The 24,038-nt window shown below is 48.0% G+C and overlaps 14 protein-coding genes across 14 annotated transcripts; 10 read left to right on the top strand and 4 right to left on the bottom strand.

The window, feature by feature from the left end:
- The first annotated feature begins 187 nt into the window (after positions 1–187).
- Positions 188–1,406, top strand: FOIG_14101 (uncharacterized protein). Its single transcript, XM_031215302.1, has one exon. The coding sequence runs from the start codon at positions 330–332 to the stop codon at positions 1,335–1,337; it is 1,008 nt and encodes a 335-aa protein (XP_031055020.1). The 5' UTR covers positions 188–329; the 3' UTR covers positions 1,338–1,406.
- Positions 1,407–3,526: 2,120 nt separating this feature from the next.
- Positions 3,527–3,991, top strand: FOIG_14100 (uncharacterized protein; the record flags this gene model as incomplete). Its single annotated transcript, XM_031215301.1, has 1 exon — positions 3,527–3,991. The coding sequence occupies one exon, from the start codon at positions 3,527–3,529 to the stop codon at positions 3,989–3,991; it is 465 nt and encodes a 154-aa protein (XP_031055019.1).
- On the bottom strand, positions 3,587–5,351 carry FOIG_14099 (uncharacterized protein). Its single transcript, XM_031215300.1, has one exon. It carries the CDS (start codon positions 5,055–5,057, stop codon positions 4,197–4,199), a length of 861 nt encoding a protein of 286 aa, XP_031055018.1. The 5' UTR covers positions 5,058–5,351; the 3' UTR covers positions 3,587–4,196.
- A 739-nt stretch (positions 5,352–6,090) lies between these two features.
- On the bottom strand, positions 6,091–6,201 carry FOIG_14098 (uncharacterized protein; the record flags this gene model as incomplete). The annotated part of the gene is made up of 1 exon (XM_031215299.1): positions 6,091–6,201. The coding sequence occupies one exon, from the start codon at positions 6,199–6,201 to the stop codon at positions 6,091–6,093; it is 111 nt and encodes a 36-aa protein (XP_031055017.1).
- A 258-nt stretch (positions 6,202–6,459) lies between these two features.
- Positions 6,460–7,768, top strand: FOIG_14097 (uncharacterized protein; the record flags this gene model as incomplete). Its single annotated transcript, XM_031215298.1, has 8 exons — positions 6,460–6,610; positions 6,676–6,882; positions 6,940–6,981; positions 7,042–7,145; positions 7,195–7,308; positions 7,365–7,409; positions 7,468–7,590; positions 7,658–7,768. 8 exons carry the CDS (start codon positions 6,460–6,462, stop codon positions 7,766–7,768), a joined length of 897 nt encoding a protein of 298 aa, XP_031055016.1.
- A 47-nt stretch (positions 7,769–7,815) lies between these two features.
- On the bottom strand, positions 7,816–8,394 carry FOIG_14096 (uncharacterized protein). The gene is made up of 2 exons (XM_031215297.1): positions 8,149–8,394; positions 7,816–8,088 (listed from the first exon to the last, which is right to left on the bottom strand). Exons 1-2 carry the CDS (start codon positions 8,302–8,304, stop codon positions 7,936–7,938), a joined length of 309 nt encoding a protein of 102 aa, XP_031055015.1. The 5' UTR covers positions 8,305–8,394; the 3' UTR covers positions 7,816–7,935.
- A 402-nt stretch (positions 8,395–8,796) lies between these two features.
- FOIG_14095 (uncharacterized protein) lies at positions 8,797–9,339 on the top strand (the record flags this gene model as incomplete). Its single annotated transcript, XM_031215296.1, has 2 exons — positions 8,797–9,194; positions 9,255–9,339. The coding sequence occupies 2 exons, from the start codon at positions 8,797–8,799 to the stop codon at positions 9,337–9,339; spliced, it is 483 nt and encodes a 160-aa protein (XP_031055014.1).
- A 33-nt stretch (positions 9,340–9,372) lies between these two features.
- On the top strand, positions 9,373–9,996 carry FOIG_14094 (uncharacterized protein; the record flags this gene model as incomplete). The annotated part of the gene is made up of 1 exon (XM_031215295.1): positions 9,373–9,996. One exon carries the CDS (start codon positions 9,373–9,375, stop codon positions 9,994–9,996), a length of 624 nt encoding a protein of 207 aa, XP_031055013.1.
- A 1,488-nt stretch (positions 9,997–11,484) lies between these two features.
- Positions 11,485–14,644, top strand: FOIG_14093 (uncharacterized protein). Its single transcript, XM_031215294.1, has one exon. It carries the CDS (start codon positions 11,538–11,540, stop codon positions 14,526–14,528), a length of 2,991 nt encoding a protein of 996 aa, XP_031055012.1. The 5' UTR covers positions 11,485–11,537; the 3' UTR covers positions 14,529–14,644.
- A 336-nt stretch (positions 14,645–14,980) lies between these two features.
- Positions 14,981–16,352, top strand: FOIG_14092 (uncharacterized protein; the record flags this gene model as incomplete). The annotated part of the gene is made up of 1 exon (XM_031215293.1): positions 14,981–16,352. Exon 1 carries the CDS (start codon positions 15,015–15,017, stop codon positions 16,350–16,352), a length of 1,338 nt encoding a protein of 445 aa, XP_031055011.1. The 5' UTR covers positions 14,981–15,014.
- Positions 16,353–16,463: 111 nt separating this feature from the next.
- On the bottom strand, positions 16,464–17,304 carry FOIG_14091 (uncharacterized protein; the record flags this gene model as incomplete). The annotated part of the gene is made up of 3 exons (XM_031215292.1): positions 16,464–16,959; positions 17,026–17,118; positions 17,174–17,304. 3 exons carry the CDS (start codon positions 17,302–17,304, stop codon positions 16,464–16,466), a joined length of 720 nt encoding a protein of 239 aa, XP_031055010.1.
- Positions 17,305–18,305: 1,001 nt separating this feature from the next.
- Positions 18,306–20,371, top strand: FOIG_14090 (uncharacterized protein). Its single transcript, XM_031215291.1, has one exon. It carries the CDS (start codon positions 18,451–18,453, stop codon positions 20,203–20,205), a length of 1,755 nt encoding a protein of 584 aa, XP_031055009.1. The 5' UTR covers positions 18,306–18,450; the 3' UTR covers positions 20,206–20,371.
- Positions 20,372–21,793: 1,422 nt separating this feature from the next.
- FOIG_14089 (uncharacterized protein) lies at positions 21,794–22,204 on the top strand (the record flags this gene model as incomplete). Its single annotated transcript, XM_031215290.1, has 1 exon — positions 21,794–22,204. One exon carries the CDS (start codon positions 21,794–21,796, stop codon positions 22,202–22,204), a length of 411 nt encoding a protein of 136 aa, XP_031055008.1.
- A 266-nt stretch (positions 22,205–22,470) lies between these two features.
- On the top strand, positions 22,471–23,782 carry FOIG_14088 (uncharacterized protein; the record flags this gene model as incomplete). The annotated part of the gene is made up of 2 exons (XM_031215289.1): positions 22,471–22,610; positions 22,660–23,782. The coding sequence occupies 2 exons, from the start codon at positions 22,471–22,473 to the stop codon at positions 23,780–23,782; spliced, it is 1,263 nt and encodes a 420-aa protein (XP_031055007.1).
- Between the last annotated feature and the right edge of the window lie 256 nt (positions 23,783–24,038).

The raw sequence follows: 24,038 nt of genomic DNA, 5'->3' as shown, positions 1-24,038 counted from the left end.
TTCGGGGTGATGGAATGAGATTTTTGACGGTCTCTCATCGTGGCGATGAGAATTGATGTGAGATACGATCAGAGAAGTGAATGTGAATGGACCCCGCAAATGGTCAAGCAGACAGGGTTGAAAAATCGGCAGAAGCTCACCGGCCAATCAAAATTCGTCTTAGCTCCCTTGCCAGGACGCGATCAATCTTTGGCGTCGGCATCAAACACGCGACTAAACCCGTCCAGAGCATGACTGATCTCATCAATTGACGACACTCACTAATGCAAACTCCATTATGTTTCCTCAGCCCATAACCACAAGTCAAGCGCCATGTTAAACGCGTCACAATGCCAATCGACCCAGAGATCTTCGCTGTCGGCCAAAGAGCCCTTGGACAATGGAGGCTCAACAAACTCTACGTCCTCCGCACAGCCCTCGTCCCAGCCAAAACCGCTGGTAAGAAGCACGGTGCAAAAGTTTACTTTAAACTGGAACATACCCAGTTTACAGGGTCGTATCACTTCCGAGGCGCCATGGCAAGAATGAAGGACAATCCTACAAAAAAGCCATTCGTTACAGCGTCGACGGGGAATCATGCCATGGGCGCTGCTCTCGCGGCGCATGCACTAGGAACGAAAGTAACTATTGTCATGCCGATGTTTGTGGAGAAGCATTTGCTTGAGAAGGTGAAGCAGTATGGTCCTGAGATTGTACACCACGGAAATGATCTGAACGAGGCGAGAGCGTATGCGAAAGACCTTGCTAAAAAGTCAGGTCATATATATTTCTCACCCTGCGATGAGTTCATGGTCCTCGCTGGTCTAGGCACCGTCTGCGTCGAAGTTCTTCAGCAATTCGAGGTCCTCGACAAACCAATCCACAATATCTTCGCCCCCATGAGTGACGGTGCACTCATAAGCGGGATAGGCTGCTTTGCCAGAGATGCAAAAAAACAAGCCGGCAGTTTAAGACCAAAGGTGAAAGTCTGGGGCGTTACAGCGATCAACTCAATGGCACTCGCAGCATCTTTATCCGCTGGATTTCCAATCGAGACAGAAACTTCGCCTACGCTTGCTATGTCCGAATCGGACAATAATATTATACGGAATGGAATTGACCTTCGGTTGGCCAGGACAACGGTTAATCATGTTGTTACGTGTACAGAGGCGGAGATTTTGGCTGCGTTAAGACAGCTTCATATTCAGGAGAAACAGTATGTCGATGGATTTTCGGCGTTAGCGCTCGCCGGGTTCAATAAGATTGCTGAGAAGGTGAAACATGAGACGAGTACTGTTATCTTGTGTAGTGGGAATTACGATAGGGACAAGATTGGGAAGTTGGTTTACGGCGCTTGACATTAGGTGCTTATCAATAGAATGAGGTCTTGATGGAATGACAGCGAAGTTCAAGCACCGATTACCTGTGGCCGATATTCAGAAAATATCAATTGCCATGGATAGAGGCCGCCTTACTAGCATATTCACTCCATCATCTGAACATTATGTACGTGCGCTGATACAACTTGATGTGTTCCTAAGAAAGGTAGGTATCTAGATAATTGGCCCGGCTGTTCAAGGTCACGAACAGTGATATGATGCACCCTAGCACGGTATGCTCCTCAGCTTTCTTCCAAACAACTTGGTAGGTCCAGAATAGTCCATAAATGTCCGTCTAGTCAAGCGCATTGTGAACTAATACCTTCACTTCTTTACTCGAACCCGAAAAGTCAAACTACTGGTCCCCTTTCCGCATACACCTACCTCAAGTAGGAAGGATGTCTGACCTCTTGACCCGTAAGGAGACCAACCCAAGAAGCAGCTCACACGCCCAGCTCTTCATAATCGTACACACCTCCAACATTTAGAGCTTCACCACTTTCAACCACGCCAAAAAGCCTCTGGCTAACAACGCAAGCTCGCGAAACCGACATCCCCAAGATCAACCTAAGTTTCAGTCATCCTGGCAAAGACGTTAAGTACCACGAGATCACTAGTATCTCGAATTCTTGGTTGCGAGATGTTCAAGTTCATTGGAACTATCCAACATGCTCATAGAAAATACAAGGCATACTATTCACTTGCCTGTCCAGTTTCCCGTGGCTTCACAGTATTAGCCATAATAAGGCCTGTTCATCATTGCATGAGAAGTTGTAGATACGTGTTCGACGTGGAAAGGAGCCTATAATGAGGTAGCTAAGTGTTATCGTTTTCAAACAACAGACTTACCACTCAGTCATCAAGCAGCCAATTCAGACATCATCACAGCCCACTTCCATCATATCAACAAACCCATTCGTTCTCAATCAACAAAATGCCTGACCATTCGCAACCGCCTCCGGAAAATTCTTCACGCGCTCAGCTCTACATCATAGTGAACCCCTTTACATCCTATGAGCAATTTCTTCAGCTCTGTGACCATTTCTTCAGCACTCGCCACCTCTGGAGTATCGTAATTGAGGGCCCATGCCTCTGGCGAATCTATCAATCTCTACGGGGGACCGCATGACAATTGGGCGTCCCGAACGACAGCTGAAGCATTTCTAGATAGCCAGCTTCCCAGTGTGTGGCTGAGATATGTTGAAGACAGGATCGATTCTGTTTATCCTGGACGCGCAGGACGATCTGGAGTGTAGCCGCAAGTAGGTTCGCGATAGATTCAAGAAATTGGTGGCTGGTGCTATGATTAGTCAGATGCAGGTTGATAATGTTTTGTTGGAGCTTGAAACAAGCTCTGAGCTGCGAGCCAGATTTGTTATTTGTAGTTCGGACCTGTGGCTGAGAGTTTTCGTCACTGCAAAGAACTTCGACATGAGCTCTGAAGTTCAATCAGAGGGATCTTAGGTAGCCGGAATCATCAGGGCACTCTAGGAACCAACTTTGCTGGTCGATGTTGTTGTTTTCTTTAGACAGTTTTGTATTAACTTTGCGATAGGATAGTAGCTCTGGTGCTCTAAGTACTGGATTGCGGGCCATAAGGTTAAACTCTAGGCTGCTAACACAGATAATGAGGACTCGATGTTCTTTTTCAGAATATAAGTTTCTACCCAAAAAGCTTCCACGATGACCAATGAGCAGGCTTACACAAGGTTTTATTGTCCCTTCGTGAACTAAGCTCTGTGTGGTGAATCTAAGCTCTCAGCCACAGGTCTCAACTACAAATAACACATCCAGCTCACTGTTTAGACATTATACCATGATATCTAACCAATCACTACAACATAATGCTGACAAAGGGAAACCCTAGAAAGCTTGGTGTCCATGCACTGGCACAAGCCGGCATGTTCGCAAAACGCAGGGGGAAATTGGCCTGTTTAGAATCAGACACAGTAACAGGTTTATGGTACCACTGGCAATAGCGTCTGTTCACCAGCAACATCAAATATATTTGTGTGACATGAGACAGCTTTAATAGCAAGCTGAATCGTCCGCTTACAAAACAACAACATCATCATCATCTTAAATCTTTCCATGGGACAGTCAAACTGTGTCCTTTCTCACAATTTTCACCGATCATATCAACAAACCTACTCGCACAAACCAGCAAGATGTCCGACCGCACACAGCTCCCTTCCAACGAGGAGACCAGCCCTTCACACGCCCAACTCTTCATCGCCGTCAGCCCCCCTCTGGACTTTAAACCCAAGATCAATTTTCAGGTCCCCAGCCGCTGGATGTTTGCCGCCCTCAACCCCATCACCACGACCTGGCTCACCGCCCAAGGCCGTCAGAATGAAGCTCGCTACGCTCTCGTAAAGTATGATGGTCCCCCCGCACACTCCAAGCTTTTTGAGGTTGCCAGCATTCCGATCTCTGAACTTGGTGATGTTGAAGCTCGGGTTCGTTCCGTGCTTCCTGAGGAAAACCCCCAAGGCGAGGCGGCGTTCAATCGCCAGTATGTGCGTGATGTCCTGAAGAATCTGGTTGACGGTGGTATCCTTGGCGAGGACCGGGCCCGTGATGCTTTGCTCGCGGTTGAGACCTTTGCCAAACTTCAGTTGAAGGCATCTTAAGTCGATGGAGGGATTGGCGTTTTGTGGAAGCTAATGTTGCCGGTTGATGTTGGAGGTTTTGTTGGTCCTTCCACCCCATATTCGCCACTCTGCTATTTCTTCCTTGTATAGAGCTACCGGAGTCTGCTTGTTTAGTTAAGCTCTATGTCAATAAAAGCGTGGAAAAGTATTCGTTCAATTTTGCCATTTGTGATATGCTAAAACTTTATTGCATCTTGATACAGCCACCACTCGCACTAATAACAGATCCAGTAATCCATCTTCCATCATTCCCACAAAGCATCCCTACAACATCAGCCACGTCATCAGGCTGTCCAAACTTAGGTATACTCTGCAAGGGAAAGAACTCATCCTGGAACGTCTTGACAACCTCCGGTCCACAATCCATAACAGCGTCAGTCTCCGTCAAACCTGCGGTGACTGCATTCGCAGTCGTTCCAGCCATAAAAGCGTATCGCTCATCTTTTCCACCAAAGGCCTGTGACCATGTTCGACAAAGTGATTCACCGGCTGATTTTCCAGCTGCGTACATCAGTTGATCGGCCCATGGGAGGCGCGAGCGGACTGATGATATGTAGATGATACGGCTGTTGAGTTGGAAGAGTTTTCGACGAACGAGCTCTTCAACGATCTGAACTGGGGTTTGGACGTTGCCTAGAATGCTTCTCTGAATCTCTTCAGTAGCCATTTGACCAATGACACCAGGCATAGGGTCACCGGCTGAGTTCACCAGGATGTCAACGCGACCGCCAAAGGACTTCTCAAGGGCATCGGCAATTGTTTTGGCGCAGTCGCTAGAGAATACGTCGGCGATAATCCCTTTGATCTGTTGACCTGCTGGACGCTCTCTTGATGTGGCTTTGTAGATACGTTCTGTGATCTCATCGTTCAAGCCTGATGATAGAGCATCAATACCTTTGTTGCTGACACAGGTGCCCAGGATAGAACATCCTCGAGATGCCAAGTTGAATGCGATAGCGCGACCGATGCCTCGTGATGCACCGCTGATGACCGCGACTTTACCAATTAGATCAAGCTCTCTGGTAGGCAAAGTTTTCTCGCCCATTTTGATGGTGTTTTGGTTGTTGGAGGTAACTTGAGGAGCTGAAATGAGGCTGGGAACTGTGTAAGGATGCTTGACGAGAGCTTTGTTGGTTGCAGATACGATCACGGGCAGTGTCTCTTCCCGGATCAAGATTTGTGAAGAGCAATACCTCTTTTATTCAGCAGTCTTGGCTGATGTGACTCACTTCATTTGGTGGCGCGATGCGGGGTTTGGTGTTTCCTGAGTCTTGGACATGATTATCCTGTCACTTCATTGGCTGAGCCTACCCTGAAGATCGCCATTGCGACGAAGATCGTCAGGGCGGGGTTACAAAGTGAGTCTTATCTTCAGGTAGAGACCTTGATTTTTTCAATGCCATGAAGATAGTCATGATTATGCCTTCATTATTGTCAGCGAAAAACTGTTCTTCGAGAATCAGCTCAACTCGGCGTAGGTATCGGTCGTCTAAAACTTCCCGACTCAAATGCGTTAGCTCGGACTAACCAAAACAGTGCTACCTGCATGGAGCCTAATTCCACAGCATCTGCTGATAATGCCGCCCACCTTGAATAAGGAAGGATGAAATTTGAGTAGCTCGGGTATTGCTGAAATCGCTACCGTTGGTCCATGTGTAAGGTGGGACCTCTGTGCTATAGGATTGTCGACCATGCTTTGCTATCTCAATGGTGAGAAAAGCTGGAAGACGAAGCTTTATTCCTTCGAAGCACAGAAATAGACCTTGTGACTTCCATTGACCAAAGGCGAAATGCCTAATATCGAGATGAATGTTACATTGTTGGCTGCCCATGTTCCCGGATCTGAGGACGGAGGATGTCATTCCGAAACGAAATTACCCGGTGAATCCATCGACGACCTTGCAAGCAAGATCCGAAACGACGGTGCTGGATGCTTCAATGCTTGTAATTGTTGACTGTAACAAAATCGAACCAAAAGATACACTTTGGAATCTTATAGCAAGGTCGCTCGACGAAGTAACAGTTATTTGTTATACGATAGCAAAAGCCCATGCTAGGAGGACAAGGCATTCATCTAGCTAGACTTCCAGAGCATTACTACCGAGAGAAGCAACCATGTTCTTCCATTCCATCCATCTCTGGACCATGGCGGATTGTCCTCGTCCAGATTCGCTAGTAAACATTTCCATTTTGGGCTCTCGGAACTCAACAGCGTTGTCAGTTGACGCATTGAGACCGCACATTCTATAACGGAGCTATAATGGAGGACCATCATATCATTCTCATTGGGGGACGACTAAACTGCCATCAGGAACGTGATCATTCATAAGTCCGTGCCGTTTCACCCGCAGTATGCTTTTATACCTCGCTCCTGAACCTGAATCGCCTCTTACGTCTCCTTCGGCCAGTCTCAATCAGCTGTCATAACATCATCTCGAGAGGTAATTATGAAGATCGCTACTTCACTCGCGGCTGTTGTGGCTTTGGTGCAGAGCACCTCTGCTCATTACATCTTCCAGCAGCTTAGTGTTGGGTCGACCAAATATCCAGTCTTCCAGTACATTCGACAGAACTCGAACTACAACTCTCCTGTCACTGGTATGTCTCGTTTCCCTACCCAATAAGAGCGTTCATGGAGTAACACACTGACAACTATGTCTTAGACCTGGATTCCAATGACCTTCGATGCAATGTCGGCACCTCGGGAACCAACACCCAGACCGTTGGAGTCAAGGCTGGCGACTCGATTACCTTCACTCTTGATACTGCAGTCTACCACCAGGGACCTATCTCCGTATACATGTCCAAGGCACCAAGCTCTGCCTCATCATACGATGGCAGCGGCGGCTGGTTCAAGATCAAGGACTGGGGTATGTCTCTCCCAATCGGCTGAATAAACAGGAGAACGACTAACGACAAGTGAATAGGTCCTACCTTCAGTGGCAGCACTTCGACCTGGCCTATGTACCGTAAGTTATCATTCGACGCCAAGAGATTTCTTCCTGGAATCTAACCTCGTTATCTCTTAGTCAGCTACACGTTCAACCTTCCCACTTGCATTGCCAACGGCGAATATCTTCTTCGCATCCAGAGTCTAGGCATTCACAACCCTTGGCCAGCAGGTATTCCTCAGGTAAGTGACCAGCACATGATTCGCTGCAGAAGTTCACATGGATCTCTAGTTCTACATCAGCTGCGCCCAGATCAGCGTTTCTGGTGGAGGCAGTACTGTTCCCAGCAACCAGGTCAAGATTCCTGGTGCTTTCAAGGAAACCGATCCTGGGTACACCGCCAACGTAAGACAGTATCCTATCAAGATGATAATGAAGTATATTAACGCTTGGCCTTTCAGATCTACTCCAACTTTAACAGCTACACCATCCCTGGACCTGCAGTGGTATGTAAAGCGAAGCAACTATCCCAGACGCTGTTATGATGTCTAATTGTAACTGAAGTTCTCTTGCAACGGTGCTGGCGGCGGTGATGGTGGCGGCAACGGCCCCACTACGACTCTACAGACCTCTACCCGAGCGTCATCTACACAGGTTCCTCCCGTGTCGACTCAACCATCTGGCCAGGTAAGTCACATGTCCATGAGTGTCCACTGATATCTAGAGGTAATTAAAATGTGCTGACCTGACATAGTGCGCTTCTCTCTGGGGCCAGTGCGGCGGAAGTACCTGGACCGGTCCAAAGTGCTGCGCCACTGGAACTTGCAAGGCGCTCAACGACTTCTACTCTCAGTGCACCACTTAAGATCTTAGAGAGAGTTCAGAATGTATCACGAAATATACTGGTCGCGTCTGGTGAAACGGTGATTGGAACATCATCTCATGTATATATCTTCAATAGTTATCTGGAGAACCGCATAAGACGTCATGTTGTTACGAACATATTCTTCTGCAGCCATGTAAAACTTCTGACTAACAGTTCGTAACTCCCCATGCAAAAACAGCTTGACCAAACTTATGATCCCAATTCTCCTTAGAATGACCAATCTCCTGGTCAGCGGCACAAGGCGCAGCGGCGTACAGCCTCAGAACACAGTTGGACTTTTTTGTATTACCCCAAACCATCTAGCCCAACGGTAGTCAGTAACAAGTACCTGAGAAGCTATGAAAAATGTCTTAACTTACATGATCGCCTGGGACACATGCTGGGATGGAAGTGCAGCCCTTGTTCTTAGAGCCCGAATAGGACCCTTCGAAGTGAGAGCCTCTTGGGCAGTCGAACTGCATGGTCCAGGCATTGGCAGACGTGACAAACGCCAAAACACTGAGAGTGAATTTCATTTCCAGGAGGTAGTGCTAAGGTTTGATGAGGCTGCAAGGTTGAAGATATGCTTAAGCTTGTTAAACTATTCCCTGAATACGAAAACACGCTCGATATTTATGCAGCGAAGCGGTGTAATCTCTGCGCCGTATTATCAAAGTTTTCGCCCCCACCCTGGACTGTAAATAACTTTGATTGCTATTTCTGTGCCTCCCCTTTCTGCCCGATGTTACGTATCTCTCAAGATTGTTGGCGGTTTGAAGACCCCTAATCCTAGCAACTGGCTGACCGACTGGTGGAAGAGTCCTTACCCCGCCTTAGATCTAGACTGCGGCTGAAGTTGTTCGTCCCCAATCAGATACGCTGCTGCTTACGCGCTTCTTTTTCTCATCAAGCTTCAGTTTCAGATTTTGAAGTGCTGCCCAGCGACAACAGGTATCTCGTAGATCACCGCCTTAACGCGATAACCGAAAGAAAATCGTGATTTGATCGGCTATCAATCGATCGGTATCATGTCGGCCGACGCGCCGCAGTACCAGCACTTCATCCCGCAGTTCATCCTAAAGAACTTCGACCATCCTTTCAGCTGTCCCAAGGCCCCCACGAATGGCTTAAAATGCAAAAAGCACCATCACGAAAAAGGAAAATACCCCGGCGACTGGGTTGTGAACTGCTTGGAACTTTTGCCCCAGGGTTATAAGATTGAGGAGCACTCTATCCGACGAGTATGCAGTCTGAATAACATGTATATGGTCCAGTCACTAGACGAAAACTTTCCTCGGGAGCTTGAGGCCAAGTTCAGCAAGTTGGAGGGCGAGACGAGTGCCGTGATTCGCAGGATAATCACTTCTCACTATCGTGGAGATGAGAAGGTTAAAATCACTAGGATACAGCAAATAGTACTATGCAAGTTCGTTTATTTGCTTAACCAATGAAATTTGGGTTTCTTTAAGACCTATAACTGCGATAGTATCGATGACTACAAAAATATTGATCGTGATCTTTTGAAGGAGTTTATGGATCGAAACGGAATTGAACGACCTTTAGATGTTTGATTGCAGGGTTTGAGCTCTATCATCGATCTCGATATGCGTGTGACAGCAAATTGGCAAGAAACTCTCAAGTCGGCCGTCTATTATGGCTTATCTCGTCATTTCCAAGAACATATTACCGAATTTTGGATGTCCTTCTGCACCCCTTTGAGCGAGGATGAAGAGTTTATTCCTCCTGACCCAGGAAGCCATGTGTACGAAGGACCAACCGTCGACTTTCAAGACAAGAGCACAGGAGAATTCATTCGCCTGGGACCCCGCTTTCACCTCTTCGCGCCTATCTCTCCCCTATTAATGATCGTTTTGAGAAGCAAATATCTCCCAGAGCCACATGAGGATAACAATCCTGAGACAAATGCTGGGCGTCAGCTTTACCGACAGATCGAGATCGACTCGATCTATGGCCCAGGAACAAAGTCAATACTGGAAGACCTCCCCGTTTACAAGGCTATCAACAGCTGTTCCACCTTGGTGAATAGAATACTGAGAAAACGACCGGGATGGGACGGACAGCTTCGTCAGACTGATACCTTCTCATTCCCTTTCTTTAAACTCCCCACGCATCATGCACGCATCATCAATGGTCTTCTGCTAGACCATGCCTTTCACGGCTTAACAATTATCTTCAACAAGAAGGGCCCGTTTCTCGATTTCCTATAATGGTTCTTGACGGAACCGTGCGAGGTTGGCAAAAGGCTAGGCGGAGAACACCATGCAGAGCAGATGAGGTATCTTGCGCGGTTGACCGCTTTGATGCATGCAGAGGGGCGAAATATCTCGCTGCATATAAAAAATGGGCCAATCAACTATGATCTTAACATTGAGAGTTATAAAAACCAGAACAATGATGCCGCACGGTGGCTTGAGAGCCTTGAGAAGAGTCACGCCAGCGGGGAAAAGGTTGAAAAGAACCGAGAAAAAGGCCCAGATACCAAGGTCGATGCAGGTCGGCAAGGTTCAGTGGATCCCCAAGATCAGCCCAAGAATGAGAAGAGTAGCATCGAGGGGCAGCCAATCGACCTTGGTCCGACGGTGAAACATGACGAAGAAATAAGCCGAGCTAAACTCACATCCCTTCGTGTTTCCGAACTCTCAACACAGCACCAGTCAGCAAATGTCCAGGGGACCCACCCGATTCAGCAACTATCAATGATGGTAGGGATTATACTGCTTCTTTTAGCGGTGACCTATATGATAGTATTCCTGGCTCAGTGGTCAGAACGGCTTTTGCAGGTCTGGTTTGGAATCAATTGGTATGAGCTTCTGGTAATCACAGTGGTACTACCTTACTTAATATTATGCCTACTTCGGTGGTTGGATCGGCTTTTGAATACCTTGTTTGGGATCCGTCTGTATCATATTGCGATAATTTTTATTTTTCTCGTTGCCTCCCAGGCAGAGAAGTGAAAATAGAAGAGAAACAAAGTATTGCATCTGCCATATATAAAATAGACCAATGTTTGCTCCAAAGGACGACTTGGATCTAACGGATCCACGAGCAAGCATTGTGATTCGTCATGATGAGAGTCTTCAGAGGGACAGACTTCGTACTTCTTATCCGCGGTCTGAAAGCTACAGTTCCTCGGGTCATTGAGAACGCGATGTGATTCTATTGATATACGATTGTAGCTGGATCCCATAGGTCGTCTCGCAATCAACATCGACTCGTTGAGACGTCCACGCTGCAACGATGTACTTCAATAGCCCGTGAGCCCCATTTCTTGATGTCCGATGTGCATGGTAGCCTTGCTGCTCGTCTGATTCGTCTTCTCGGCTACGGCACCGTTTAGTAGTTCATCAACTCCACAGCTGGAAAGATGGGACAACGCGCTAAGATGGATCCTCCCGCCCCTCCACTTCACGCCGAGGTTCATCACAGCTTCAGCATATGACATCGCAGCATGGTTTCACGAACTTAGCGAGAACCAATCTGAAAGGATGAAACAAACCGCCTTTTCTGCAGGAACTAAATCTTCAAAATGGCTTATCTGGTCGTTGATCCTCCAATGTCTCCCAACGACATTCAGACTAGTCTCGCCGATAGAGTTTGACCTTCTCCATACAGACGTCATAGTCAAGTCTTACTCAGACCAAGTTCCAACCTCTAGCTCCGGCCTTAAAGTTGCCGTTTATTTCTTCCAAAAAGGCCTCACTCGCTGACCTCAATTCCTTTCAACACGCGTCAATTGGAGTGATGAACAATGCCTTCTTCTGACGAAGCTTCGGCTCACCAAAATGAATCCGCCCAAGCGCGTCCGAAGCGGAAACTCCCGCCATGGCTGGACCACTTCAACGCCCACGACATGAAGATCTTTCTTCGATGCTGGATCGCAATATGGGTTATGATGCTCCTCATTTTCATCCACCCCAGTCTCGTTGAAATCGGCCAAGCGACATTCCTCGGTGCAATTCTTCTCTTTGCAGTTCCACCAGCTAGTATTTTATTCATTTACTTACTCGCCGCGTTTTCTCTATTGTTGGGAATGTGTCTTGCTTGGTGTTGGGGTCTTTTGACGATGAAAGCGGCGCTTGCGACACGCTCTGATGCTGAGACGCAGGCTAAGCTTCAGGCGCTGCAGCAGCAGGCTGAGGAGATTGCGAAGACCACGGGACAAGCGCCGGCGTGGGAGGCGCAGGTGTTGATCCATAACGGTTTCATGCTTGATGCGAGTGTCACCGCTGTGTATTTCAGTATGGGCTGTTTGTTCATCTATGTTTTGGCACGACTGCGGTGCGCGAATCCGAAGCTTGTTCTCATGCAGATCTTTGGAACGATTGTTATCGATATCTTCATCCTCTTTGGCCCGACACTTCCGACATTTCAAGGCGACCTCGCTGCGATTATCGTCAAACCTGGAGCCATTGGAATCGGTCTGGGCTTAGCATGCTGCCTGTTTCTCTTCCCTCAGTCGACATCGTACATGGTCCTCGGTCAGATTGAGAAGCTAGTCCGCATGTCCAATTCAGCTCTGTCTGCGACGAAGAGGCGATTTGCTGATGAGGCCATCCCGCTTGCTGAGCTTCAAGGAAGCAGGGCTGGTATGATCGCTATCTTCAAGGCCGGACAGCCAGCACTCGCATTTCTGCCGATTGACTTTTCGCGTGGTCGATGGAACGCAGATGATGTTAAGGGTTTGCACCAAAGGGCGCGCAAAGTCATGTTTTCCAGTCTTTATCTTCTCGATTTTCAAATTGCGCAAATTCGCGGGAAGCAGAAGGAAGAGGAACATATCAAGGCTCAAGGAGATGGACGAATTGGCCCAGCAACGGACAAGGAGAAATACGAGATTGGTCAACATCATCGGCACGAAAATGCCACGATCTTGAGTGCTTTCCAAAGGCCTGAAGGATCCGAGGTACGCTCCAGGACGAGGAATACGCTTCGGGATACGACATCAGACCTGCTGGAGATCGGACCGCAAGCTATCAATCTTGCAGCAGATTATATCCATGCTGTCAATTCCTGCCGGTGGATGGGAAAGCCATCGCCCGTACAGTGGGAGGAGCTGGATCGAAACCTTCACGATACTTTGGCAAGGTCCCGGCAGGCGAGGGAGGCATGCGTGATCAACACAACAAGGGGTGTTCTCGAGGCGCACGCGGAACTGTTCGACGAAAGTGGCCACCTCAAACCAATGGAGGGAACTGATCGACCATTTCTGCCCAGCATGGTAATAGCCATGGTTATCGAGGAACGAATTCTGAACATGGCCATTGCAACTGAGAAGCTACTAGAGTACATACTCCACCTCTCCGAAAAACGAACAAGTCATCGCATATGGGTTCCTTCACGGTTACAATATGCCTTGGCCTGGATATTCCATGGACAAATTACCTTTCCAGGTTACGACATTTCAACAGAGGAGGATCCTGATCAAATGATGGACGCTGAGACTTTCGATGAGCAAACGAAGGAAACGAAACGAAGACTAGATATCAGTCGAGGATATAAAGGCTCTTCCGCACAAAGGAGTAGAATTGGTCGTGTATTCATCTCGACGTACAACTGGTTTGTCAACCCTTCTGGTATGTATGCTTTGAGGATGGTTGTGGTTACGATCGCTACATCAATACCGGCAGTGCTCCCCAGTACAGCTGGCTTCTTCTACCGAGAGAAGGGTATCTGGGCCGTTATCAGTGCTCAAACAGTCTTGCTCGTATATCTGGCCGATTTTATCTTTTCGCTCATCGCGCGTACGATCGGAACTATTGTCGGAGGAGCCATGGGAATGGTTGCTTGGTATATCGGTGCTGGGAGTGGTGTTGGCAATCCATACGGCATGGCAGCTTCAACTGGCGTCATGATCATTCCTATGCTCTGGTGGCGCCTCTATCTTCCCCCATCATTCGCATTTGCTACCATCATGGGTGGAGCTACTTTTTGCCTTGTTCTTGGCTTCAGTTGGGATCACGATCATATTATCCAGTATGGCCTTCCCGGCAAAGGCTACGAAGCATTCTGGAAGCGAGTCGTCACAGTTTTGATTGGCTTCGTCGCTGCGTTTGTCGTGCAATTATTCCCAAGTCCACCATCTGGAACTACGCACGTCTGCAAGATTCTCGCAAACTCGGTGCGAAGTCTATCAGATCACTACGCTCTTCTGATTTCTCACTGGGGTCGGACGGACAGAAACCATGCCCTGGGTGCAGTCGCGGAGCATATCTCGATTGAAGTTGCAGAGATATTACTCGCCGTGAGTCCTTCCATCGCGTTGCTGAAAGGCGAATTGAGCTTCGGGCCATTCGATCAAAAGGTTCTTGCACAAACGAAGGAGCAGCTACAGTACATGAACCAAGCACTTGGCGGTCTTCTCAACCTCGCATCTACCCTACCGAAAGAGATGCAAGATCGTCTCATTCGCGTTGCGAACATCCTCGATGAACGATCCATCGGAGATGTCATGGCTGTTCTCGGCATCATTGAACAGGCTCTACGAACAGGATCGCCTCTTCCAGAACGACTGCCAGCACCACTTGTTCGACGCGCCATTGATTCATTTTATGCTTCAAAAAGTGAAGTGCTTTTAACAACCACGTTAGTCGCAGATGAAGACCATCGACGGTACTGCGTCGCCGTAACGCTGTATCTCAAATTCCTGGGAAGCATCGATGATTTGCTAATTGTACTCAAGACAGCGCTAGGAGAGAGGCATATCATTTATCAGTGGGACGATGTCAAGGATATCGCATGAGTCGTTCATCCTTCAGACCAATAACACTGTTCTCAGACCGAGCTCTATACTGCATGAATCAGATTGGGCCACAATTAGCCGAATATTGAGTAATAATCAGTTATCGTATGAATGGAATGCAATCGTGATTTCAGCCTCAAGGTCGTCGTCCAATTATTATCGAGCCGTGCCGAGCTCCAGCTCCTTCAGGTTAAAATCTCACACGCGAGGTCGGTTGGTGGCGCATTAGGCTCCACAACGTGGTGAGACTATTGATGCGTTAAGCGTTGGTCGGAAATAAGTAGAGGGACTAAAACGCAGTCAGCAATTGTGCAGCGTTTGATGTCACTCTACCTTGGTCGTAAGAAACGATATCGTGACGCCAAGCTCATGATGGGATGAACCGCACGACGACAGGCAACCATGAGCCCCGTATAGTATTTTACTTGACCGTTTGTTCTTTGCGTTCTCTGAACTCATTATCCTTCATTCTTCATCAATCTCAATATGGCCGCTCTTGATACCCTACCTATCGAACTTATCACAAATGTCGCCAGCTATCTGTCACCTCAAGATGTCAAAACCTTGAGCCGCACCAGCTGGTTCATGCGCCATGCTGTTGTTGGGGTCCTGTTCCGAACCCTCTACATTCCTTGCCCGCTGGCATCCACGCGTGCTCTAGAAGAGCTCATCCACAAGTACCAAAACTTCATCTCTAGAGTTCACTTACATGTATACTTCCAACCTAACATAGAGGAAAAACCCCACGACGGTCCTATGCCCAGCGTATGGGGGACAGCCCCAACTGACACACTCAAGAGAATCGTGCGAGGCGATATCCTCAGCAATGTCAGTTCTTTCGTCGTCGACTTTAATGCGAGAAATTTTGAGCATGATGGCTGGTGGGGAGAAACCGCATCTTGGTCAGATCCAAATATGCTTGGCAGCATTGTTGACAATGAAGAGAACTGGGATCAGACACTGCAACAAGAACGCGAGATTGTATGGCGTGCGCAGTACAATGATGTCATGCAGACCATTTCAACAAACCAAAACATCACAAACCTCAAGATATCAAACCTCATTCCCAGGAACGCTTCGGCATGGGAAACGCCGGAATGGGAGTCCTTTCTCGGAAGGCTGCAGGTTTTGGAGATTGGTGTCTTTGGCGGCGATGACGGCGATTGTTGGCACACGAAGCCCGGATTCGCAGAGTTTATCGGGAATTTGCCGCACTTCGTCATGAGGCATGCGCGAAACGTTCGGCATCTTACTCTCGAAGCCAGCCCTGACGGTCTATTTGGAGGGGCATCTGCCAACTACTGCATCCCTCTGCCCTTGAAGGAAGACCACTTCCTATTCCTCCACTCGCTCACGCTCAAGAATATCATGATCGGACCTGAACTGGTAGAGTTTCTCACCAGCCGAGTCGATAGCTTTGAGGAGCTTGAGCTATATGACTGTATGTGTGACGGGCCTGATTGGGAATACGGATCTGATAGAGAACTAGACCCCGTGACTTGGGCTGGTCTCTGGAAAGCCATTCGGGAGAGCAATATACGACTTTTCAAGGTGTCTGTCGTGCAAAGCAGAACACCTCCGCTTATGTGGCGGGAGGATGATAGCAAGGAGTTTGAGACCATTGAGGATTCTGTGGAAGCTGCGAGGATCCGAAAGATGCTTGAGGAGGATAGCCATCTGGTGCTGTGGAGATATGCTAGGGTTGATTATAAGTATGGTTGGGTTGTAGACTTGTCGGATGATAATGTTAAGTATTTTGAGGCAGGTGAGGATCAGCGGGAGTATGTGAAGCTTCTGAAGGTGTTGGAGGAGAGGAACAGATAGCGAGGGTGATGGAACACCAGGTTGAGAAGCAACGTGTCTAACAGCTTATCCAATTAAGTATTGGGACTTGACAGGCCGAGGCAAACCACTGCATATATATCTATCCAATCATCATGTTAAATTGTGTTTGCATATCTCGACCAGAACTTTGTCTCCGTTCTTTCCCAAAATCTTGACAGATTCTAAATCCTTGACAATCCAGTCTGGCCCAGCGAACTTGACTTGTTCGTATGTATGACTCGTCATTAAGCCCAGAACCTTAGAACCTGCATCTTTGCCGGCCCTAATTCCAGCAGGGCTATCCCCAATGACCAGCATAGTCTCTCCATCATGGCCATCGGATCCCAGGCTCTTGTGTCCAAGAAAGTAACATGTTGGATCAGGCTTGTCGACCTTGACGGACTCGGCGGTAATTAGCCGCTCGGGATCAGGAGAGGGAAGATCAAAGGTACTTAGCCAACCTGTTGCCAAAGAGAAACTGCTGGATGTGACAATGGCCATGACACTGAGGTAGATGTGAGCAACAGCAAGAATGCGGCGGCACCTGGTATCGTGGTAGCAAGATGGCCATGTTTTACTGGAATGGCAAATTCGACTCGCTTGGCAACTAGTGAGTGTTAGCTAAGCAAACATCGGCAGCGCCATTTGCGTCCTACAATCCCAGTTAGCATACGCAGGTGCCAACAATTCAAGAACATCCAGGCTACGTCGTCCATGAGATGTCTCAAGGATGACCTTGGGATCTACGCCGATTTCTTTGCAGACACTACAGGAGTCTCATCAGTATTTCATCCTCCAGAATTGAGATTTTGAGAACCTACTCCTGCCAGTGGTTCTCAACTGCAGTCGTTGAATCAGTAATGGTGCCATTTAGATCGACGAGGAACCCAGAAAGACCGTGCTTTTGGAATGATTCGTACCTCCTCAAGTCTTCAATAGAATTTGACGACATGAAGTGCAGGGTAGGAGTACGAAACGGAGCACAAACCGATTTGACCGTACTTGAGAGGCACCTTGGCGGGTTCTTCGTATCCTTTACATGCAGCATATACTTGATTATAAGATCCGCCAGCCACGAAATACCACTGAAGACGGGCTTTACATTCCAACGGCAATATACAGGATTACTATGAGGAACTTGTAAGTCGAACCAAGGGTCAGCAAGCCTGATTAGGATTGGTATCAAAAGGCTCCACCGTCGCATTGTTTGACGGTTTTCGGGCTGACAAACCAACCAATGATTAGGATATCAACATGCAAGCAGGACCCAGTTAGACCGCCGATTGCCAGTAGGTACACAGTTTAAAAATGCGGCCGTTGTCTCTAGACTGAGTTTGGGGCGCGGGTTCTGGACCTGTGGTAGCATGAGACCTGAGACACGCGTTCCTCGATTGGGTTAAGTTTAGTGGAAAATGTTAGTGTGCTTTTCACGGGAGCGGGACGATAGCTCCCGCGCCACGAAGCAGCAGTTATTGAAGGGAGTGTAAGCCCTTAGCAGTCACTTGCGGCAGTTAGCGGAGGCCACAATTCAAGTTGGGCCGTTTTCATCGTCAAACCTTCGTGAACCTTGTCAAAGCCCTGGTGTGATAGGTTTGGGCATTACAGCAAATCCAACATTCCTTATACACGATGTTTGATAATCATTGCCCAAGCCGGTCGTGGCATATTGACGGTGAACAGCCAGGGTGGCAAAGACAAGCAGCATCTTCCAACTCCTCTCTGTCTCGGTTATTTTGCCTTTGACTGGCCGAAAATCTAGTTTCAGAGATATGGTGGCTGGCTGAAAAGCAAGAGGCGGTCGAGAACCGTTCGACGTTTCGATGATCCCATTAGGTAGACCAGTCGAGATCCTCTCCGCACAACGCCATGTCTTACCTTGGGAAGATACTCACCGACGAACCGAAAATGGCATTGCTATTGCAACTGACTGCTCTGAACTCAACTTGGAGCAGATGCAGAAAACTGTCTCAGGTATTTGGACAAACTATATAACAACGAACTGATTGCCCTGTTAATCTTTCCATAAGATTCATTACTAAACCTCTTTCTCATTCTCCACCCATTTTTCAATATTACATCTCATCTTCTCTCCAAAACCATGGCTACGGCTCAGGTCAACAACTTCATTGGGATGCAATACGCCCGTGAAGGCAACGAGTATGAAAAAGAGGACTACAACTTCTTCAATCAGCAGTACGCAACCTCATCCTACATAGATGTGGCAGATCATAACCTAGATCCCGCTCTCATTCTCAAACCAAAGGATGACAATGATGTCAAGAGCGCCATCAGCTATGCCGTTGAACACAAAGTCGGCATTGCTATCAAGAGTGGCGGTCACCAGTACAGCGGCGCTTGTTCTTGTTCAGGCAGCAATGTGCAGCTTGATGTGAGCAACGCGTACAAGGACTTGAAAATCATCAGCAATCCAACTATTCCCGTCCCTGATGATAGAGTACTGGTATTTGCTGGTGTCGGCAATCAGCTACAGGACTTTCTGGCTTACCTCGCCAGTCATGGGCTCTTTGCTCCCACGGGTCAATGCGCCTATGTGTGCCTTGGTGGCCACGGACAGACCGGAGGTTATGGCCAACTTGGACGCAGCTTTGGCCTTCTTGGTGATTACATCACCGAGATTCGCATGATCGACCACAGCGGCAAAGTCCAGATCATCAACAAAGATCAGAATGCTGAGCTGTTTTATGCCATCCGCGGTGGTAGTCCTGGCAACTTTGGTGTTATTACGCACTATACCATCATGGTATTCAAAGCCAAGAGCTACATGGGCATCGAAAACACGATCAAGACCCCCAAAGGCCCAGTCAAGTTCCAGGGACCCCGCGGAGTCAAGGCCTTCTGGCTTTACAATGAGAACACTCTTAAGTCTCTTTTGGGATTTGTTGCAGCCATGTCTGATGCAGGCAACGCGCCCCGGGGTCGCGATCTTTGCGTCAACGTCCTTAGCACGGACTTTGATATCACCAAGCTTTTTCCTTCGTTCAAGAACGATGAAGTATGGAAAGGCCTTCAAGACACAGTCTTTCGGTTCTTCCCTGACAACATCCGTGCCCTACTGGCTGGTAAACTGCCCCCTGTCATCGTCCTCTACGCACAATGGTGCCCGGTTGGGGATCAACAGAAGTATGACGAAAGCACAGATGCGTGGTTCCAGCAATTTCGGAATCTGGACAATTTCAAGCATGGTTGTGTTCACTTCGATGAGTTTCCTGCAGACATGGCCAACATGACAGGTCACTGGGTATTCCCCCAACGTCGAGAGTTCCCTCGTCCATATGTCAAGCGAACGTATGCCACCAACTCAAAGACTCTGGGTAAAGATGGCTGGGTCAACACGCTGGTTGGAAGACTTGGCAAGATCTGCGATCCATACGAGAAGCTTGACGATGCGAACGAGAGACCGGTACCGAATCCCCTCTACGATAACTGTAAGCTCTCTGCCCAGATCCAGTGCTTCGGCGGAGAGAATTCGATGTTCTACAAGAATGGGGACGGTAGTTCTGCATACAGTTGGAGAGATTCAACCGTTCTCCAAACTGTGGACTGTTGGTATCTGAACATAAACGACCCAAATCATAAAATGTCGCAAAATCTCGCGAATCAATGGCAGAACGAGAACGACGGCGTGATGATTGGTGCCAAGAGCTGTTTCAGTAAGACTGACAGACGCGTTCTTTGGGGTTCCTGGGGCTCCTGGGTTATGGCTAGCCCTGACGTCTGGAAGACTTATTATGAAGATGAGGCCAAGTACCAGAGGCTGGGCAAGGCCAGGGCGGCAGCTGATCCAAATGGTACCTTTACCGCGAATCCATTTGCTGTTGCACGCCAAAGTTAGGCAACATTCAACTAGGCTTTACTGTACTAAGAGAACCTCTTTCAGTGCAACCGATATCTTAATGCCATCGTCTTCATAGCCTTTGTCACACATAGAAACGTACGTTCTGATAAGACCGGACCACTAGAAGTAACATGAAGCCAAGTACACTTGCTACGTTTTTAGAAGTCTCATGTGCCACAGATACGTGTCTTCCCAAGTCACGAGCGGAGAATAACAGACCTGGGGGCTATGTCAAGCCCTCATGCTTGGTACGAAAATGTTGCGCCAATGGATGAGCTTTATCAGCAAGCCTGATTGTGATGAATGTGCATAGCCCCGCAATGGCGTTGTTGGGGGTCTCACCGACCTATCAATACCACCAAAGCAAGCAATTACTGGCACACAGGTTTCACAACTCACCAAGAGCTGAAAAGCTGCGCATTATGCGGGCGACGTGCTGACGCAGGGTTGAGAGATGGGCTGCGCTGATCTGCACTGGAGAATGCCTAGTCAACGATGGTGTTTCAGTCTTCAGCCTGTACAGTCAACTTTCGAAATACTGTGTCTGTGACTTAGACCTAGTTAACTTCTGCTCACAAGAAATAATGGCAGAACTGGCTTTAGGTATCGTGGGCATCGCTGGCACTGTGGATGCCTGTATTAAGTAAGTGTATCATCACTCTACGACCTTGGAATTCACAGATTGATTAACGATTTCAGATTCGGAAAAGTCTTAGTTCAGGCTTACAAGGACTATGGGTAGGCTGACGCAGTCGTTGACGAGCTATCTGTCCGTATCCAAATATGCTGGTCAAGACTGGTAAGCCAACTTGAGATTGTGAAGGAGCTTGAATCAGGCATGGCCAGAGATCAGCGAGAGATTCAATCACAAACATTGCGCATACTTCAATCGAAGCTCGAAGCCACGACACTGGCGATCTCAAAGCCAGAAAAATATGCGTCTTCTAAAAGAGTCAAGGCGATTCAGTTCCTCGGTTTGCGAGAAACACTTGAAAGCACTGTAGCAGAACTTGAGTCCTGGTAAAAGCGCTTCGAGCCCACTTGGTTTCAGATGATCAAGCCTGAGCCTGCAGATCTGGATAGGACATTGAAAAAGGCTTCCCAGACTGAGGTTCAAGACCGCGCAGAGCCTGTTAGAGAAGGCTTGAAACTCCGACAAGCTTTCAACACCAGCGGATCTGTCAAACTTGCAGAGAAAGTACTGCAAGAACTAGAATGAAAGGCTATACCATACTGCAAATCATAGCTTGCTATCAGAAAAGTAGAAAAATATTTCGTCGTCGAAAATGTTTCCCGGGAAACAGCCGGGTGGAGAGACTCACGGGAACTTGCTTCCCGACTTCGACATTCAAGTCCATTCACTTTTGGAATGCTGAAATGCAAGGGCGTAGTACAATCATCCACGGATTCATCTCTAAAATTTGTCTTTGGGGTCCCAGAAGGTTACTCAAAGGTACAGAGCTGCAGACGGCTTCTCCTTTCTGGCAGTGTCCCTGACTCCCTAACCACGAGACTTCAGATAGCTCGACAGCTGGTCACTGCGGTCTATTATGGCCACCTTTATGAATTTGTCCACAAAGACATTATGCCCGAGACAGTTCTGATTTTGGAACAGCCAGAGAGATGCACCGATATAGTAGTTTGTCTTAAAGGGTTCCAGCTGTTCCGATATGTCGAAGGACCAACAAACACTTCTCAGGCAGACCCGAAAGACTCAATCTACCAGCACCCATCTCAGATGAGCAGCACTAGAGTCACTTTTTCTATGCGGCACGATATCTACAGCCTTGGTGTTTGCTTACTCGAAATCGGGCTCTGGAAATCGCTTGTCGACTATGACGGTGGTGATGTTGCGCAGATCTCAAACACTCTGCAGGCAACTGGGGGCCCTTCTGAGCATGTACAATCAGAAGCTGTCAAGGAGAAACCTATATTGCTGAGCCGCAACCAGTTGAGGGCATTGATGCGCTACACCAAACAGTGGAAAAAACAATAGACGTGTCCCGAGGGCCTCATAATCGCGAGCCTGATTCAGCCAACAATTTCCAACCTGAACAATCATTCCACTCTTCAAAACATGGTAGTGTAGACTCAGAGTTCTACTCCCACTACGAAGCATAGCCTTTGACTATCTGGGCTCTGGGAATCACCGTCTTTTTCATATTTACGAACTCTGTCCCCTTCCGGAGTCCAGCCTCCACGATAGAGTTTTCAACCGACCTCGGTGAACCCTTCCCTAGTGGCCCTTTGAACTACAATCATATGAGCCAATGTGGTCAGGACTTCATCCGTGATGCAATAAAGCCGCAAGCGGAAGCTAGGCCAGACTGCGGACTGGCTATGCGCCACGCATGGATAAGGGGCTTATTTACCGAGGCTTCGGTACCCATTATTCCCGATCGGTAAGTATAGAGGCTCGAAACCTCCTTAGATTTCTTTCTGACCAATAAGGACCTCGAAGGCATCATCTAGAGCGAGCTCTTTCGACAGCAATACCAAAGAGATCTTAACGTTGGCTTCACGCCGCCCAGATTCCGCGGGGTCGACCATCGAGAATGCAAGTTTTGTTGAAAAACTACAACTCACGCTTGGACCGCAAAGGCTAGTTGAGGCGGAACACTCAGAACAGGTTACTGTGGCCGTCAGGACTGGGCACGTTGACATGGATAATACGCTCCAAGACCGGGGGGCCAATATCAAGACCCTGAGTGGAGGCGGTTTGGCTGATACGATGGTATTTGATTCGAAGGATTATACACTATTTCGCTGGGCCATCGAAACAAACCAGATTGATACAATGAAGTTGTTCATTAACTCTGGCATCGATCTCAAGGTAACAAGTTCTTCTGGCCAAACTCCACTTCTTTTGGCCACACTAAGGGGCCCTGAAGGAGTTGTCAGGCTACTGATTGAGAACAACGGCTCTCTTGAGGCAGGCAATGAACACGGAGTTACACCCCTGATGGGGGCTATACAAAACCGGCATCTTGAAGTTGTAAAGCTATTACTTAAGGAAGGCGCCAATCCTAATGCGAGAGATCATGACGGCAACACAGCTCTGATGATGGCTGTTTGTGTAAACAGTCAAAGCATTACAAAGCTATTGATTTCCCATGGTGCAAGTCTCAACAGAAGAGACGATGGAGGATGCATCCTCCTTCTTATAGCGGCCTCGGAGGGGTACCAATATAGTTTAATGCCTCTTTTAGAAGCTGCGAGTGATACTGAGACCAGCGACGATAGTGGTTCAACATTGCTCATTGCAGCTGCAAAGCGAGGACGTGTGTCAGTGGTAGAAACTTTGCTCAAGAATGGCACTAAAATCGAAGCGAAGGACTTCCTCGGTGGCGAGACTGCACTTGTAAAGGCGGTAACAGAAGGCCATGTTGCTGTAGTAGAGCTGCTCCCTGAGAGGGGTTCTAACTATGAAGCACTCAATAGCCAGGACAAACCGTGTCTTGTGGTTGCGGCAGCCCGGAACTACCAGTCGATCAAGAGGCTGCTATTGAAGAAAGGTGTAAAAAGGGATCTAACATATTACCTTCATTGTCTTGAATTCAAGCTTGCAAGTTAGCCTTGAAAGGTTCATCCAAGTATCTCCAGAGTCTGACATAGTGTAAACATTTATTCAACATATTGTGTTGCCCGTATGATATAGTTTCCTTGCTATATTCTTTAAGGTCTTCTGATCTGTCTTCAACTCTACCACGTGATCGAAGCACGGTATATAATCACATAAAGCGCAATAAGCCCTTCCTGGCTTCAACTGAAACGGAACTGATCAAGTCACTTTGGCTCTTATAGTTCATCTTGACCATGCCCCAAAAAGC

The sequence above is a fragment of the Fusarium odoratissimum genome (genome assembly GCF_000260195.1).
Source record: "Fusarium odoratissimum NRRL 54006 unplaced genomic scaffold supercont1.38, whole genome shotgun sequence".
Classification (NCBI taxonomy): Eukaryota; Fungi; Ascomycota; class Sordariomycetes; order Hypocreales; family Nectriaceae; genus Fusarium; species Fusarium odoratissimum.
The sequence above is the reverse complement of the archived record's forward strand: the minus strand, read 5'-3'. Positions and strand labels throughout refer to the sequence as shown.